Source organism: Protopterus annectens, chromosome 8.part0 (assembly GCF_019279795.1).
Source record: "Protopterus annectens isolate FY-2018-M chromosome 8.part0, PAN1.0, whole genome shotgun sequence".
Classification (NCBI taxonomy): domain Eukaryota; kingdom Metazoa; phylum Chordata; order Ceratodontiformes; family Protopteridae; genus Protopterus; species Protopterus annectens.
This window is the reverse complement of record NC_056741.1, coordinates 341,454,367-341,469,004: the sequence shown is the minus strand read 5'-3', so window position 1 is coordinate 341,469,004 and position 14,638 is coordinate 341,454,367. Positions and strand designations below refer to the sequence as shown.

The 14,638-nt window shown below is 39.5% G+C and overlaps 1 protein-coding gene across 1 annotated transcript in view; it reads right to left on the bottom strand.

Moving 5' to 3' along the window:
• LOC122808231 (extracellular calcium-sensing receptor-like) overlaps positions 1-14,638 on the bottom strand; it is a 237,590-nt gene that overhangs the window by 176,248 nt on the left and 46,704 nt on the right. Inside the window, exon 3 of the mRNA XM_044079194.1 lies at positions 3,155-3,446. Coding sequence (XP_043935129.1) covers positions 3,155-3,446 — 292 coding nt within the window. The remainder of the gene's footprint in view (positions 1-3,154; positions 3,447-14,638) is intronic.

Below are 14,638 nucleotides of genomic sequence, written 5' to 3'. Positions count from 1 at the left end.
AAACGTTTTACAAAAGATTTTAACAAAGGAAAACATCGAGTTAACTTTTAATTGTAGAGATAGCTGTTTGCAACTTAAAGCTAAGAAAATATCGAAATTGCTGCTTTAATGCCTATAAGCTACTTGCAGAGGTGTGCCAATAATAAAGATCTTTCCAAAGAAATATATTACGGCATCCTCTACAGTTAAGTGATAAAGAGAATAAGAGATAAATGAAAAATACCTCATTTGCTTGGTAAGAAGCTTAAGTGTTAGTATTCAGTATTCAACTCAGGGAAAACGGGTACTCTGACCTTCTTAAAATATTAGTGCTGATATAAAAATATTTATTTTGTGAAAAAGTACCATTCAAAGACTTTTTTACTGTGAGCTTCATTATACCCCTTCTGCCCAATAACCCAATCTATATCAGCACTTTTGTTAAATGAAAGACTTGCACAGTTGCAGTCTGATTAAGACAATATGGGCTTGTAGTCCTACCAGTTTAAAAACAGCTATCTGTTTTTCTAGATTGTATGTGCCTGTTACACAAGCCCCCATCTTTGTCTCAAATTGTTAGAGTATGCTATGTACTGGGGCTGTGATCACTGATTTATATCACCACTCCATAAAGTAAGCTAAGAAAATGTGATAATATTGATATGGATATGCACACCATCAGTTGCCTAATGCAATTTATATATAATGCACAACCCTTTTTGTTGTATCTACAACATTTGTGTAAATGTTTTCCTTTATTTTGTTTTTCATTCACTTCTTAGGCTTCCATGTTTTATGTTCTTTGGTTTTGCACATTATATGTCATTTGTAGTTTGTATGTGAAGCTTCTCTCCCTAGGCTTCCACTAAAGAAGTGGCTTTTGGCTCAGTCAGACTATCCTAAATAACACATGGAATTAAGTAAATAACCAAGTACAATATAACTCAGTTCACTTAAAGCAGTTTTTCAGAACCCAGCAGTTTGAAATTTAACATTTTAGTGATCTACTGCCAATGCTGTGGTTCAGAATGTCATGGTCACTATTACGGATGATATTTATAGTTGCTCATACAAATACAATAGGGGCATTCCCAATGCTTAAGAGTGAGAGTAGCAAATGCACAAATCATAGATGCCATTTACACCAATGCACAAGACCAAAAAAATAAAGAGATGCGAATGAGAAGTGTTGTAAAACATTTTATGCTAATAAGGTGGTTTTGCAATTCATAGTCCGACATCTCTGTGGTACACATATCCATTCTTAAATGCGGTTCTTCACCTTTGATATTGTAGTTGCAATCCATGAACTTGTTTGTCCAAGTATGCACAAGTATTTTCCTTATACACAAATGAATTAATTCCTTCAACAACCCCTTCATTAGTTTGTATCAAGTATGCACAGGCACTAAAGTGACAAAATAAATTATTTTGCCCAGCAATCACTTCAACAGTCTGACCATGTATGAACAAATACTTACCTGACACACAGATGAATTATCTCCTCCAGCGACCCCTTCAGTAACATTTGCTAGTATGTGCAAACACTGAAATGAAGCATTCACCGAAGCAACCCCCTTCAGTAACATGCCCTGACATGCACATACACTAAAATCAAGATTTCATCCAAAGAACCCCTTCAGTAACATGCCTTGGTATGCACAAGCACTAAAATGAAAACTTCACCCAAGTGGACTCCTTCACTAACATGCCCTGGTATGCATAAGCACTGAAATACACATTTCAACCAAGTCATCCCATCAGTAAAATGTCCAGGTATGCACAAGCAGAAAAATCCAGAAAAAAACAAACGGTCTGTAAAGGTCCAAGCTGCAATAACCAGAGTAAGTATAAAACAAAAATAAACAGCAGGACCACCACGGTAACAGGCATAAAACTTTTAATGTTAGACAAGCGCTTTCATGTTAAAAATAACACTTCCTCAGGTCATAATACAATCTAAAACTAGTGTAAACCATTTAAATAGGACATTTAAAATAAAAAGATCAGTCACAATAAAGCATTCAAACACATGACAATAGAATATGGAATGTGATTCCAAAGCAATTAACATGTCTTCCATCCCTCTAATGCTGGTTTTAAGGGGACACAAACATTAAGTCCTGGAAAACTGCCAGCTTTCAGCCTAAGTATCCAGCATAATTCACCTTTTTCAGTTAGATTTATTAAGTTCCCCCATCTCCTACTAGGATATATCTGTTGGAGTCTCTTAAAAGAAAAACTATGCCCTGGATGTTCCGATATATGTTTTGCTAATGCATTTTTCACATGCCTTCTCCTGATATCATATAAGTGCCTGAATATTCTCTCTCTTAATTTTTTGTTTGTTTTCCCTACATAGAAGCATTGGCACATATCACAGGTAGCTAAATAAACTATATGGTGAGTGTTACAATCCATATAGTGACGTGGAATAAATTTAAATTCCAAATTAGGATGCTGGAAAAAAATGTTCCTTCGAAATTTTGGTAGTTTATTTAGCTACCAGTGATATGTATTTATTATTATATATATTTTCTACATGCATCTGTAGGCTGGGAAATTAAAACTGAATTAATGATCATTTCAATAAGAAATTAGCTGAAGTTAGAGCTTAGTTTAGCATGCAACCTTGGTTATGTCGAACAGTATTACAGTGTGGTATATATGACTTTATTAAGATTCTATGTACTTCCTAGAGAAGTAGATTAATTGCATTGCATATTTTTCTATTTACTCCTAAGTGGAGTAAGTGGATGGATTGGAATCATCCTTCCTGTGGGGCACAATGATCACTGTCCTCCAGCACTTTGCATGTGTGTGTGTGTGTGTGTGTGTGTGTGTGTGTGTGTGTGTGTGTGTCTTGTGTTTTTTTTTTTTTTTGCAGTTTTCAATTATATACTCAGCAAAGCCCAAGGCAATGAAGCTATAAACATATGTAATCCTGATGACATCACAGTGGATAAGCTGTCACTTTCACATCACACTTCAAAAGAAGCATATGCATGCTAAGTGTTCTTAATCTACCAGACCAGAACTATATCACTAAATTAATACATCACATAAAAAGTCACATGACTAATGAATGCATATGTTGTGTTCATTATATAATAATGCATCTTTATATAGAATCACGCAGTGTAAGTGGGTGTGATAAGAAACACAAAAGTTATACCTGAGGGTATTTGTAGATGCCCAGTATTCTTGCGATGGAGATTGTTGGGGCTGATGTTTCGTCTCCAATGATAGCTGGTAACAATGACTTGGAGTTGCAGTTGTAATTTGGAATTACCTCTCCATTTCCAGTTAAGAACCACAGAGTACTTCCAAGTGTTCTGGCCTCTGAGTAGCAAGAATCATAAATGTGGAATCCCAATGTGATGTTTGCTAGTAAGTCTGGGTTCTGGTTGATCTCTTCTACAGCAAAGACCATACCCATAGCATGTTGATATGATCGAATCTGAAATCTTAGGAAAGGTAATAATGAGGTTTAATTAATGCAATCATCTGTATAAGCCTAAAAGGATAGAGCAATGAAACAGTAAAAGGGATTTCAAATTTTAAAAATCATGTAAGTACATGAGCTCTGAAGAATAAAACTGACACCCAAGTACAATACAACTAAGGAAATGCATATAGCTTCAGTTTACAGCATTAGCTCAAACAGGGACATTTCGTAAGTAATCCTCCTTTCACTTTGTTTATTAAATAATGACTATTTAGTCTTTTTTATTAAATGAAAACATACCCATTTAAATATTTGCAAGCATTGCTACTTTTTATATATCTTTTTTTACATATGTATGCCGTTTCACATTTCATGATTGCAGTGAGTAAGCATAAGGATGCATTCTAGATAATGCTATTTATGCAAAGACTTTCGGCATTTCGGTCCACAGATTGATTGGCAGTGCAGTTTTTACAGTGTCTAGCTGCCAGCATAGTGCCCAACCTTCACAGATATTACACACACACACACACCTACCTGCATGTCTTTAAAACTCACTCGACTGCAGGGAGGACATGCAGACTCTACACAGAAGGCACTCCAGCTGAGAATCAAATAGGATAACCTCATGCTGTGAGGCGACAATGCTAACTGCTGCAGCAACACGGCCTTCTGGATTCTGGATAATGCTGTTTATACAAATGGCATATTAGGGCAATCACTATATTGTTACCTGAAACAAAAGGGTTCCATAATCACTGTCTGACACATCCAGACTCACATTACTGCTCACATTGTCATAGTTTTTCTAATTAGAAAATAACTCCACAAACAGTGGCAGACTGAATGTAGGAGGGCATTTCCTTTCTTTGTGTCCATTTCCTCTGTAGCTAATTCCACTGAGACAATGTGTTCCCATCATGATCTCTCATAAATTAATATGTACAGAATGAGGGCATGCTTATTATTGGTGATATACTTATTTATTATACGTCAGCTCCCAGATTCTGCAAGAAGCAATGAGATTGATTTGTACTTCCTGGTTTCTAAATTTTGCTGTCTTTGCATTTTGTAATGGGAGAGGTATTCTGACAGGTCATTCTAGATAATAGCTTTCCATGCAGTGAGAAAAAAGCTATTGTAATGACTTTCATTGCTGTTTGATATCTCTAGGAAGTATGCTTTGAGCATTGCTTATACATACCATGTTGATTGTTAATAGTTTCCTGATACAGCAACCTCATTATTAGAATTATTAATTTGGAGTATATGCCTCTTTGACTTGTACATTGGATACTTGTACATTGGCTTTGTCTTAGTTCCTGTGCTATCCATATCCTTATTTGGATAAGAGGAAGCTTCTTTGTTCACCAGTGGGAGTGGGGAGCACTGAGCAACCTATTTGTCCCTAGAGGAGTGGTTCCAGCCCAGCAACTTGTAGTTTATTGGCCATTTTGGGTCAATTCCTGGCTCTTTTCAACCCCCTGCTATAAAGCCCGTTTTCATTTGTAAAAGACTCAGCACAGCTCCTCGTGGTGTCCTGCAGAGTTCTACAAGCAGCAGAGAGTGAAAGAGTGACTTTCCTGGATTTTTAAGTATTTTTTCTGGCTTTCGCTTTAATTACTGCATCTTGACTGCATTTCGCCTAAAAAACAGCTCTGCATATTGTTTTTACTGTACCTGTGTAGATTTTAAACTGTTAGCACTTTAAAAAGTTATTTTTGTTTAATTTAACTGTTAGGCTAACACACTCAAGTGCGCTAGCCATTTTATAGTATTTACTGTTTGCTACTGTATCTTTTTCTTCTGTCTCTGTAAAAAAAAAAAATATCCTTCTTTTCCCGCTTTTCTGAACTAGAATAGTCCAGTCTTCAGATTTTGCTGATCTCTGGGCTTTGTCTTAGTTCCTGTGCTATCCATATCCTTATTTGGATAAGAGGAAGGTTCTTTGTTCACCAGTGGGAGTGGGGAGCACTGAGCAACCTATTTGTCCCTAGAGGAGTGGTTCCAGCCCAGCAACTTGTAGTTTATTGGCCATTTTGGGTCAATTCCTGGCTCGTTTCAACCCCCTGCTAAAGAGCCCGTTTTAGCTTTTTTTGAAATTAGCGAAGTTGCTCACAGAGCAGGTCTGGCGTGGTTAATCAAGTTTAAACTATTTCTGGCTCCGTAAAGTCTGCTCTTCAATTTTTCCCTTAGAACTGCTCTACTTGCAATCTAAACAGCCTATACTCTATCTGAAAAGCTCAGCACTTGCTCCTAAAGCATTTTTATACAGGTAAAGCACTCTTAAACAAAAGAAAGTACTTCATTCACCTAAATTTCCTTGAGTACCCATGTTCCTATAGGTCCTTTCTGACTCAGTTACACAGCAATCTTTTTCACTATTTCTAGCATGTCGAAGGGTCAGTTGCTGGCGTCCTCTCCTGTTCAGCTGGTGAATCTGGGAATCTTGAGGCAATGTTACAATTGCCTCATGTACACAGACAACCCTCTCCTCCTCCCAACAAATACAAATATATGCGAGAGATGCAACTATATAGCCAAACTGGAGGCTGAGCTCTCTCAATTCAGTACTGGCAAGACCAGTCAGGAGGAGAAGGTAACCACACACCACAAACCCAGTCTCACATAGAACTATCACAACTGCAAACCAAACACATAAACACACAAAAACATACTCGGAGGCACTGATTAAAATCTACCAAAACAACAGAGGCCTCCAAAGCAGACACCCAAGCCACCTCAAGACACAGCACATGCAACACATAGTTCACAAAGTCAGTGTGCTAAACAATCACAGCCCTTAAGGCCAAACAACATGCCAGACACACTTGTAATAGGTGACTCCATAGTCAGACACACTAGACTGAACAAGGAAAAGGTCACAGTAAGCTGCCTGTCGGGAGCTAGAATCCGCCACATAACACAAGCACTCAGGTCACTCCACAGCAAGTACAAATATGACTCAGTCATTGTACATGCCGGTGTGAATGACCTGAGATGTACCTCCCTGGACTACATGAAAAGAGACATAGTGGAGCTCTCTGATTATGTAGCCCAGGCCGGTATGATCCTGACCCTGAGCAGCATCTTACCCTCACCAAGAATGATGCCACAGTACAAAGACAAAATGATCAGTTTTAACAATTGGCTTAATTACTGGTGTCATTCTAAGGATCCAATGTCTGTCTGCTTGGGATGACATGCTTGACAAGCCACGTTGCTCATAGGGATGGCTTGCACCTGTCACCCTGGGCTTCGGATATTGGCCAAGGCTCTTGCCACCCCATAGTGCCTTTATTAGGCAAGGCTCAAATGACAATCCTACCTCCCTAGAAAACACAAGTGGAAAATAATGCTGCTCAATGCCAGAAGTCTAAACCTCAAGATGCCCTGAAGCCCTCCTCAGTATGGAGAACATTGATGTCTGTGCAGTGACTGAAACCTGGTTCAAGGCTCCTGAGAGCACCCCAGCACTATCAGGTTTTACCTCATATCATGCTTTGGAGGGTGAGTATCCATATTCATCAAGGATACCCACACCTCCAGGTTAGTGGCACCTAAGCATCGGAGACCATCCAGGTGCAACTAACCATAGGCAAAACTGCCTTACAGTTTGTAGCATGCTACAGACCACCCTCTCAAACTCAGGAACCCCACACAGCCTTCCTGAAGACACTGGAGAGTATTAATGTCTCTCCAAATACCATCATATTGAGAGACTTCAACTACCCGAACATAGACTGGGAACATTACTCAAGCCCCAACACCCTAGCCCAAAGGTTCCTAGAATTCATAAACTCAAATGCGATGGAACAACTAGTCACCATTCCCACAAGAGGAGACAATATACTAGATCTGATCATCACAAACATGGGGACAAAATGCTCCACACCGGAAGTATATCCCTCTTTGGTAAGATCAGACCATAAATTAATCTCACTGGAAATCCACATCCCGCCCCCACCTGCACAAAAGACCACAGTGAAGAACTTCTCAAAAGCCAACTTCACACTTCTTAAGACTGAAGTGGTGTCCTTCAAGGCCCCTGGGCCAGTGGAAACCACAACCCACACTGCTGAATCCTTTACAAATGCCTTCTACGGGCACCTTCAAGAATGCATGGATCATGCAATCCCAAATAAAACCAAGACCCATTCCCCCAAAGGCAGGCGCCCGGTCTGGTGGACCCCAGCCATAAACAAACTTTACAACAAGAGGAGGAAGCTACTACATGACGGAGCAAAATCCCTAAAAGGGAAGGCATCTCTCATCAGTACTAGCAAAAAACTATGATCACTCATAAAATCATCCAAGGCCAACTTTGAGAGAAAAATCGCAAAAGACACAAAAGACAATCACAAGGCCTTCTTTAGCTATGTTAGAAACCCCGGTGGAAACTCCCAGATATGCTCAGAGTTAGTCCAAAATGACATAAAATACACTGAACCCACTGACATTGCCAACATTCTGGCAGACAGGTTCAGTGCAAATTTCTCCTCCCCACCTCCCCCCCCCGAAAGGAGAAATAACCATCCCAGCAGAGTGTAGCCTCCCTAACATCTCAGATGCCCAGGTGAGAGCTGCCCTCTCTAAAGCTAAAAACACAGCATCAATGGGACCGGACGGTGTCCTGGGCTGTGTGCTACATGAACTCCAAGAGGAACTAAACCCACACACAAGGCTGCTGTTTAATCTTAGCCTTACTACAGGATATGTACCCAGAGAGTGGCGTACGGCAACAGTGGTCCCACTTCACAAAGGCAGTGCTTCTACGGACCAGCCTGGTCTGCAAAGCTATGGAGAGGATCATTATGGAACTCATAAACAAAGACATTGGGGACCTACAGACATTGGATCCTACCCAATTTGGCTTTGTCAAGGGCAGATCCTGCCTTTTGAATTTGGTCGACTTTTTTGAAACAGTCACAAAGGCCATTTATGAGGGTAAGGCAGTTCACACAGCCTACCTTGACCTTGCAAAAGCCTTTGACACAATACCCCACTCGGGCATCATAGACAAACTCACCAGCTTAAATGTAAACCCATATGTCACAAGATGGGTTGCAAACTGGCTCAAGGACAGAACCCACAGGGTCAGAGTTGCTGGAGCTATGTCAGACTCTAAGCCAGTCGCGGTGTCACACAGGGCTCAGTCCTGGAACCCCTCTTGTTCGGCATTTATTTTACAGGCAAACATAGGAGGATTGTGGCTGACAAAGTTCGCAGATGACTGCAAACTGGAAATGGATAATTGGTGCCAGAGCCATGGCCAAAAATGTATAGTCATACCCTTTGGGAAAAAAAATTACCACATAGGTGGTAATCCATTAAATCTGGAAGAGGTAATCAGGGACCTAGGGACCCAGGTTGACAGTAACCTCTCATTTGACACTCACATTGCCAAAGTGGTTAGGAAGACCTTCTATATTGCCCACCTTATCATGAAGGGCTTCACATCTAGATCAAGAGAGGTCATTGTGCCCTGTACTCTTCTCTTATCAGGCCAATGATTGAGTACAATGCCCCATTTGGGATGTATACACCTGCAGCAGAAAGTTCCTCACCAAGAGGATAAAGGGTCTTAAACATATGTCATATGCTGCCTGACTGAAAAGGTGATCTGTGCCTGATGTACAAGGCCATGTCCAATCCGGAATTAATGGACATGCTCCACCTCAGAAAATCCAAATCCATCAGAGCCACGAGAGCAAGAGACTTAAACCTCAACACAGAAATAAATAGGACATGCTGGAGGGACAGATTCATAACCCAGAGGCTCCCTACACTCTGGAACAGAATCCCTATCCATGTCAGGCAGAGCCCCTCACTAACTCTATTCAAGAGAAATCTCGACGAGTGGATGGGAGATCGTAGGTTTACTCCAGGGGTCATCTCTGTGTCACTACTAGACAGAGGCACAGTAAACTAAACCCTAAATGGGTGCAGTATTCTCATCTTAAGGGGTGGTGAAAGCCACACACACTCTGGCTAAGCTTATAAATGCCCTAGGGCAGATAGCCTAGTACGAACCTATGAACCTATGAACCTATAAGATGTGTTATTGTATGGGGGAAGATTTTACTATAAGCACATTTTTTTCGGTACTTACGTATTATCGCAGCCACATTCACAGCAACGCAACCATCTCAGTTCCAAGCCATTGTGCTGCCGAAAAACTGTTATCAAAGTCACTTTGGAAGTGTGTGTCACTGAACTGTCTTCATGACAGTCACTTTCCGGAGAACATATTGTGCTCACCAAGTGTAAAAGAATGGCAACCTTTACCATTAACTGTCTCGTTTTTCACTGGGTATTACCTGTACATCACTACAGGATGTAATATGTACCCTGCCCATTTGCGAAGGAAATTTGTTACATATAACTATAGCAATAGCCTTTCCAAAAGTATAATACAGCCATGAACTCCAGATCAGCCTTAAAGAAAACAGGGTTAACCTTTCACCATTACGATGTCATGCTTGCTTGCAAGGTATTCAGACCTGCACATTTCCAAAGAAAATGAAAGTAAACGTATCATTCTTAGCTGTTTTCGTCCTCAACTGAATAGTACTTTGTACCCTTCTTGATCTTCAGTTAATTTGCTTGTGCAGTTTAGTATTAATTCAATCTCGGTTTTCCAGAGTTTGGAAATGCAGTTGTCAAGACACACACTGAAGTACATTTCACAACATTGTTTGGCAGGAGAACGGCTTGGAAATGAGGCGTTTCTCCTGCTTCGAAAGTGGTTGTGATAATATACTCCCGTAATCCTTCTCCGATTTCTCACCCATTATCCGTACCACCTCTGCACACTTGTCAACACACACACACACACACACACACACACACACACACACACACACACACACACACACACACACACACACTTCCCAAGTAAGTTGGGCAACATAACTGGGCAGGAGAAGCCCTTTGAAAGAGTTGCTTCTCCCGCAACAAATGTGGTTGCAATAATACGTAAGTACCTTTTTTCTTTTAAGTATTTTGTATTGTCAGTAAGCAGTGCCAATGTATTTTGTTTATCAGTAGCATTTTTCATTAAAACATGACCCATTATTTTATGTTAAAAAAATGTTTGCCTTTTTTCAAAAGGATTAGTTTAGAACCTTATAAGAGGTATTATATCAACCACAGTAAAGTTCTGCCAAAAAGATACAAAAATTATATAAAGACAAGAAGCACACTGACACAGGTCTGGCCAAAGTGGTAGACAGGGATATTTCAAACTGGACCTTTAATATGACCCAAGTCCCTCACAGAACACTTAAGGAGCTGATAGTCCTCTCAGTGCAGGAAAATAACACCAAGACTCTAACCTTGGCATGCCTACATATAACCCTTATTCTGTTAGATGCATTCGTGGAGATTCCTTCCAACAGCTGAATTCCAGTGATAAGAAATAAGTTGTGGTGTTGGGGGCTGCATTATAGACTGTGAATCATCTATGGATCACCCCACATCCATCAGTAACATAGTTTAGACAGGTTCAGTTTATCACTCTTCCTACCAAAGTTGATCCAGTTTCTTGGAAAGGAAGCATAATTAATTACAGTCTTGTTTCTCCTTCTAATTAACATTGCAATACCTACCATCATAGTAGACACCATCAGTGTTTACATTTTTATTTATTTACTATTTGTTAATTGAGTAAGTGGGCTGGTCTGTTGATCCTATACAACCATGATCAGGGCTTGATATTACAAGCATGAAATAATCAGCAAACTATTTAACCATATCTGCTTTAGAATTCCTCAGTTAGAAATTATCCTTGACAAACTGTCTCCATTACTACAGTCACCTGTCACAGGTAGATCCCTATCTTAGGAGTCACCAAAAGTTCTAAATGTCACACAGGTAGCTACTGGCAACTTTATCATAAGAAATACCGATGCTCTTATTTGATACAGAGAATCAATAAACTCATGATGCTCAACAAATTAAAAGCTTATGTTGCAAATTATCAAGGAGGAAATATTATTAAACTAAGGCTATACTGAAAAGGTGTCCAGAGAATTTTGTATCCACGTAACTCTAAAGAGCTCAACATACTTTTTGTCTTGCTTCCTGACAATGTAGCAAAAATTCAATGTTTATTGTATGGTGGCACTTTATGTGTGCACAATGGTCACATAAAGACTGCTGTGTGATAGTAATCACTTATTTTCAATGCTTTCGATGGATAGTAATCACTTCTTTTCAATGCCTTCTATGGCCTTACCCAAAACTTTTTAGATAGTTATCTGGCTTATACTTAAGCCTGACTCCCTACTCACTGATTATATCATGCTCCAATTCATCTGTCTCTGTATCATTTTTTCTTATAAATCATTGAATATGTAGAACAATTCATACAAACTATGAAGAAAGACATTCTGTTTGGACTGAGTCTTCAAACAGGAAAAGGCAACAGACTGAGCACATTCATATAGGTGAAGAAGTATCAGTGGACCAACCATGGGGACAGATTAGACTGGGGATCTGGAAGGCCAGACTTAGAATTGTTTAAATTAAAATCATACTAACCAACAAGGCACATGTCATAAAAGTTCTATCCATGACCCAGGTGCCATAAGTTACCCAGTACTGCAGGAGGTGATAAGGAGAGAGACAGGGAGAGTAAGAGGAATAATGAATCTTTCCCTGCTAACCTCTCTCTCAGGGAAGCAGTTGGGCACAGATGCCTGGAGGAAGTAGTTGTTTTGGGGGATAGAGCTTTTGAGGGTTATATCAGTCATGAAAGGAGGTGACCCTCTCAGGTCTGCCCATTGCACACCAACCACCAAGATATCTATTGGTACACATGGGAGAACATAGGGCCACAGAAGCAAACACTACAGTCCCTAATATGGATGCCACACAACTGCTGGTGTTCTCACTCCTTGTACCTATAGGCTGTAGAGCTCTTGTCTATAGGAGAATGAATGGTTCAATAGATTTACTTTTAGGGAAACTTGATAGTCAAAAAGGGACCAGAGCAAAAAATAAAAAAAAAGAAAAACTCATACTAAATAAGTGGTTATCACTATTAATGGTAGCATCTCTGCTCTTTCTCTTACAATATATTATTTTATGAGTGTCAGTCACTTGCTTGATTCCACGTTGGTTAAATCAAAGCTGCTTGAGTTTCATGGCTTAAGGTTGTTAATGTTTATTCCTGCTACTTGCTCCCTATAGGAGCATTGTCTGTTTCCTCATGATGTTGGGCACTTTTGTTGCCCAAAATCACAGCATCAAGGAGGAACAACAAGACAGCTTTAGTTAATCTTGCTCTTCCTATGAGAGGCAACAACCTTAGGTTCTTAGGTTGCCACAGGGCATGTGGCCCAGGAGACAATTGAGGAGCCTTGCCCAGTTCTCCAATAGCTTCAAAATGCACTGTCTGGAAAAGTGACTTGCTCAGGATCCCACAACAGGCAAATGAAGGCTGAGGGAATCAAACACTGCATTACAAGCAGCAACGCATTGCATTAATCCTGTGTTCTGCCAGATCTCAGAGGGAGAATAATAACGTGAAGGGGAGGAGGCAAAAACCTACATCATCGAACAAAAGGGGATGTGACTTTCCCATTAAAAAAAATCAACCAAAAAAAAACTTTTTTGCATTTTGTTTGCACAGAATGGCAGAGTTTGGAGTGCAGGTACATTTTTTAATACCTAGGTTATTCAAGTTCATGCAACTGAACCAAGAACTTTAGTCTCCAGCTCTTCAGTGTTGCGTTGATGCAGTGATGCAGTGGAACCCAGTTTACTGTTGCCAGCTATATTATACTAAAATGTATAAGCATGGTTAAGTCTGACATCAACTAAAGACATGTTATTATGGTCTGTTACTGAAAAATGTTCCAAACATTGATAAAGAATTCTAATAAATACTCCACCATATTTGAAGGTTCAATAAAATAAATACATCAGAAACAGACTTCTGTTCAACCAGCACTATTACAGCATTAGGCTGGAACAAGAACCATAGCATCCCTGAGATAAATACACAAATAGCAAGTAGTAAACTACAAACAGGATGTCCTAGTCATCCTGGACCACTTATTGATGTGAGGAGCTCTCAAAATACAGCTATTGATTGTAACTGTTATTCTGATTTTTCTAATCTCTGCATTGGAAGAATTCCTTTCCAAACAATGGGGGAATGTCACTATTCACCCATTTCCTGCTAAAGCAGACAGGTGAGTTAATCCTGACTCAGCTGTATTTCACATGTGATTGTGCTGGATGAATAATGGATCATGTCTTTCCTGTTCAGATTCATAAATGGCTACTGTATTCAAAAACTTGCAGCAAGCTTATACTGAAGTGGGGTTCTTCAAATGATCAGTGTCTCAAAAAAGCCACAAGTTATATTTAGGATTGATGTAAAAAGAAACACTGCTCTGTATTCTTTTCCAACAGGCACAATGCCTTCTTTTCATTGCTGAAACTGAAGCTAGTAGTGCCCCAGAAAACATACCTCCTAGGGTAACTTCCATCACTCAGAAATTAGAGAAAATTATCTCACACATAACAGGATACAAATTACTTATTGTAGATTTCAGACCCATATAATAATCCATCCAAAGTCTGTCTCATGCCTTCAAAACTAAATAAATAAAAATAAAAGTTGGACCACTTGGAGGGAACTGTTAGTAAAACTGATATGTTGCAAAGGGACTTTGAACTTCTCACTCTAACAATTGAATAATAAATTAAAATCTTATCTCAGAAAGATCTGATCCAGAGGCCAGATCCCATAGATATAATTTACATAATGTGGATGTGCCAAAATAATATGGTACATCCCAAAACTCTGAATTGTTAATCTACATGATTTTATCTCATCTATTGCAGCTTGATATTAAATCCTTTTACAGCTCAGTACAAACTTGATATTGTCCAGAAGGGTGGACCATACTCCAATGTCAGTATATAAAGTTGTTATTTTAAAGTAGCATTGTCCAACAAGAACAGATATTAGACCCATCCATGTAGCAACCATCAAAATCTATTGTGACTTCCCAGCTGAACATGTTTTAGAACAGATGCTCTTTGGCCAATATCTTCAAACGTCTCTGGTAAAAACATGTTCTCACAATTCCTTTTTCCACCTTAGCTTTAAGATAAAATATAAAGATGTTACTTTAATATTTGATTCAGTGATTGAAGCAAAACAGAGCTGAGAATACTATGTCCACATCTTCT